The sequence below is a fragment of the Lolium rigidum genome, chromosome 6 (assembly GCF_022539505.1).
Source record: "Lolium rigidum isolate FL_2022 chromosome 6, APGP_CSIRO_Lrig_0.1, whole genome shotgun sequence".
Taxonomy (NCBI): Eukaryota; Viridiplantae; Streptophyta; class Magnoliopsida; order Poales; family Poaceae; genus Lolium; species Lolium rigidum.
In genome coordinates, this window is record NC_061513.1 from 56,846,895 (window position 1) to 56,850,969 (window position 4,075).

The 4,075-nt window shown below is 49.6% G+C and overlaps 1 protein-coding gene across 2 annotated transcripts; it reads right to left on the bottom strand.

Annotated features, from left to right (window-relative positions):
- Positions 1 to 1,060: 1,060 nt before the first annotated feature.
- On the bottom strand, positions 1,061 to 3,828 carry LOC124666931. Of its 2 annotated transcripts, none has more exons than XM_047204263.1 (3): positions 3,380 to 3,828; positions 2,312 to 2,430; positions 1,061 to 1,475 (listed from the first exon to the last, which is right to left on the bottom strand). In XM_047204263.1, the coding sequence occupies exons 1-3, from the start codon at positions 3,755 to 3,757 to the stop codon at positions 1,328 to 1,330; spliced, it is 645 nt and encodes a 214-aa protein (XP_047060219.1). In that variant the 5' UTR covers positions 3,758 to 3,828; the 3' UTR covers positions 1,061 to 1,327. The 2 variants fall into 2 exon arrangements, with proteins under 2 accessions (XP_047060219.1, XP_047060218.1); XM_047204262.1 differs by having other exon boundaries at positions 2,303 to 2,430.
- Positions 3,829 to 4,075: the final 247 nt, after the last annotated feature.

Sequence of the window (4,075 nt, forward strand, 5' to 3'; positions counted from 1 at the left end):
AGTCCAATCCGAAATCCATTTTTGGATTTCAGATTTTTCTTCATTCCTTGCTCTAAGAGCCCAAAGTTTGCAGAAATCTAGCCCTTGTCTTGCTACCAGGTTAGCCGGTAGATTTATGTCATCAAACACCTTTTTGTTTCTTGATAACCAAATGCTCCAAAGCATGGCAGTAATAACCGTTCCCCAAGCATTCTTTTTATGTGTTGGCCATCTTTCTTTACCTAGAACATAAATGTCTGGTATCTCACTTATTCCAGTTAAGTCGATCCCAACTAGTCAGTGAAGGGATTCCTCCGGATAACAGCGCCATGTGGACCACGGCCGTGCCTAGCCAAGCCAATGTACCACTGCGCCGGTGCTATTTGGGGCGCTGACGCTACTATTTAGGGCGCGCCGGTGCTATTTGGGGCGTGCCGGTGTGAGCCTATTTTCTCTGCCGGCCCCCAAAACGCTATCGGGAACGCCGGTGGAGATGCTCTAATATAAGATCGTTTTAGCTTCTTGTAGTAGATTCATCTAATTTAGTATGTAACTAGTTTACCACACTTACTTTTTTAACTGGGGTAGTACCTGATTTGGGTTAGGTCCGATGCATCGCCATCCGTGCCTTCATCTGGCAATCTTTGAGTTGTATGACCTGTTGCTCCCCAACCCCATGACAATCAGCGGAGATGACCCCACGGGCCAGGCCACGGGTGTCCTGGGATTTCAGTGAAGGGATTCCTCCAGATAACAGCGCCATGTGGACCACGGCCGTGCCTACCACTGCGCCGCGCGTCTTGCTCCAAAACTTGGAGTGAATTACAACAGGTCGAAATCAATGTCAGTTGCGGTCTTTGGACGTATTCCTGGTGCCAAACTCGTCCCTCTTAGGTTTGCATCTCTCTTTTCTTCACCTGATATATTACAGTGGCTTTGTTGGGCGTGCACAAGTATAAAAAAACTTTAAAATATACCTGAGGAACGCATAAACACGCTACAGACGCACTGCAGCATAAGCATTGATGGTACAACACGGTACGTATTGCAGGCACTGAAAAAGAATTAAAGGGGGGCAGGCTGTAGGAGGAGGGTCAAATCTAGGACACCTTTGGGCTTTACATTTTACAACGGGACGGCACACTGACTGACACACAACATGGCCGCAGCAAGCATGGTGCACGGCCATATTTTTATTGTCTTTTATACTCGGTTAAAACAGAAGGCCAGATATACGGAGGGTAGTAAAATATGATCACACAGAAACTACGCACATACAACAGATTCGGCAGCAGCAAACTTTGTAAAAATCGTGGTGGAAGAAGGCTTGTGTTTGTGTGATGGATGATCAAGCCAGCAGCCAGAAGTTCTTCTGCCACCGGGTGCTGACGAGGTAGCCGCCGACGCCCTTGCTCTGCTTCCTCACCGCCAGCGTCAGGCACTCCGCCTGGCTGATGCACTGCTCCACGAACTCCTCGCTGCTGCTCCGCACCAAGCTGCAACAAAGTTTTTTTTTTTGTTTCAGACACACGCTCGCATTAGCTGATCCATTGTCAGTAGCTAGGTTTGCTATGACAAGAGGTCTAAAAGGAAGCCAGTAGTGATGTCAAGGTGAAAAGCATGGCTCAGTTTCCACATGACGCTGCTTTACTACATTGTTATGTTGTCCCATGAAGATGGCAACAATTATAGGTGCGTTATGTGTAGGATTCATGCTTTGTTTAGTTGGCTTGTCACTAAAGGGACAAGAAAAAGCATCTGAGATTTATGGAAAGCACATGGATCTGCAGTGTAGTGTGTTGTTTTCCGTAAAGACATGGATGGACCGCTGCTATTGAACGGTTGTGAGCCTGCCTGATGGAGTCTATCTGCCCAGGAGCCATCGCTTGTGAATGTACCGGACCCGCTCATAATTCACCATAAAAGGCTTTGCAGCGAGGTCACTTCACTTCATCCACAAGATAGATATAAATTTGCTGAATTGCTGGTATTTTACGCTCCCATAAGGATAAGCTTAACTATGACAACTGGTACCACTACAGATGCAAATACTATAACATGATGATGTAGTACAGATGAAGTTTTTTGTTGGGATTCAGGATCCAGGCATGAATGACTCTGAACTACCCCATTTTAAAACAACACACTGCAGCGCAGAGCATAGGCTGACATCATGATAGATTCTCCCGGCCGGCTGCTACTCAAAGTTGACCCTAGCCTCCCATTTTTAACACACACTCACATACTGACATACACCCAATACTACCAGGGATAAGATAGATGTAGAAACAGTAATGTGTGGCGAGATAGACGACATGCTTACCAGCTTAGCCAGCAGAAGGTGGAGGGCTTGGTTTGGCTGAGCACCAGCACGGAGGCCTCCAGCTTCTTCACCTGGCTGAGGACGGTCGCCAGCTTGGGGCCTTGGATCACCAGCGCCTCGATCTCCACCTACCAAAACAAAACATTCAACATCCCTCTTCTTCACACGCAATCGGACACAGGAGTAGTTCAGGCACGTACTGTCGAAACATTTATGCAGTTGTGTGTGTACTACACTACTATACATTGAGATCAATGTTGCATTGAGATTCTGACTTTTGGTTGAAGCAAGCAAATCAAGGCCGACGCTAGGGGTTGGGTTTCGTAGCTCCCTTGTTTATGGCCGGTTTAGGGGGGATTTTGCTTGGGGCTGTGGGAACCTTGGAGCCCCCACTGAGTTGTTTTTTTCCTAATCCTTTCTTTATGCGGGCTGAGGGACCTTTTGGGCCTGCCATGCGAGATCCACACAGCCATGAAAAGTGGGCAATGATTCCCTTTTCATGTGTGGTTACTGATCTGATCTGTGAATATAAGAACCAATGGACGTATTCAGCATTTCACCAATGGTTTCTCTCTCTCTCTCTCTCTCTCTCCCTCAGGTGCATGAACTCCAGGATTATCCAGGAACCAAAACTTTACACTGTTTACTACACTTGCAGGCTATCTTTGGTCCTAGTTTGCACATACGAGCTAGTAGTAAGCATGCTTGCATTTCAGATAATATGTACCAAAACACATTTGCTCCGGGTCTAGTTTCCATGAGCTAGTGGTAAAATGAAGTATAGTGCATCATTTTCTCTAGCTTGGGGGTGAAACTAAAACCTTTGTGAAGTGAACTAGAGTACTAGCAATTCTCTTGGGCATGCCTCCAGGCGCATGCTTCCAAAAGGAGTGCCGAAAACAAGCTAGAGAGTGCAAAGCTAGAGACACGCTCCTAACAAATCAGCAAACTGAAGTAGCAGAGCACAGGTAAACTAGCTCCAACGAGTGCACTCGGATAGCTAGCCAGAATCACAGCACGGTTCTGATTTTCGTGGCAACAGAAGAAGAAGAAGAAGAATGGAGAAATGGCACGTACCTCGGGCCTGCAAGCCTTGCAGAGCGTGCCGAGCGAGTTTGCGAGGGATGGCGCCATGTCGTCGTCCCCTCCGCAGTGCGGCAGGACGTGGAGCAGCGTGAGGAAGTCGCCCCTGTTGGCGACGTGCGTGAGCGCCCACATCATGGCGTGCTTGGCCCCGGAGCTGTCGTCCACCACCACCATCACCCGCTTCCGCCCCGCCGCCTCCGCCTTCCCGCCGCCGACGTACCCTCCCCTCCCCGCCTTCTTCTTCGACCACCGCCTCGACCCCCTCCTCCTCCCACCGCCGCCACCGCTGCTGTAGCCCTCCTGCGGCGTCTGCAGCCCGTTGCTGGAGCTCAGCTGCCTCAGGAAGTGCTCCCCGGCGCCGCTCGCCATCTGTCTACGGCACGGTGGCAATGCCGCTGGCCGTGCGCGCTCAGTCTGCAGGAGGAGTGGGTGCGACACAGTGCTGGTTTAGTGTGGAGAGAGTGGCACGGAGCTGGGCGAGCCGAGCGGTATAAAGATGGAGAGGCCGGAGGAAAGGACAACGCCGCTTAAAGAGAGGAATCGCGGAGGATGGATGGATGGATGGATGGACGCCTCGTAGTAGAGAGTGGTCACGAGCGCGCGAGCTCCACTTGTACGTACTACTGCAGAAAACAAAACAAAAAAAAACACTGAAAACCTAGAGCCTGGTTAATTATATTTTCAGAG

What these genes read in the sequence shown, in the direction of transcription:
- LOC124666931 (XM_047204262.1), bottom strand. Translation starts at nt 3,757, where the DNA reads ATGGCGAGCGGCGCCGGGGAGCACTTCCTGAGGCAGCTGAGCTCCAGC. An exon ending in GCAAGGCTTGCAGGCCCGAG is followed by an intron (nt 2,431 to 3,379) that starts GTACGTGCCATT and finishes TTGTTTTGGTAG; the next exon opens with GTGGAGATCGAGGCGCTGGT. An exon ending in ACCTTCTGCTGGCTAAGCTG is followed by an intron (nt 1,476 to 2,302) that starts GTAAGCATGTCG and finishes ACTTTGTTGCAG; the next exon opens with CTTGGTGCGGAGCAGCAGCG.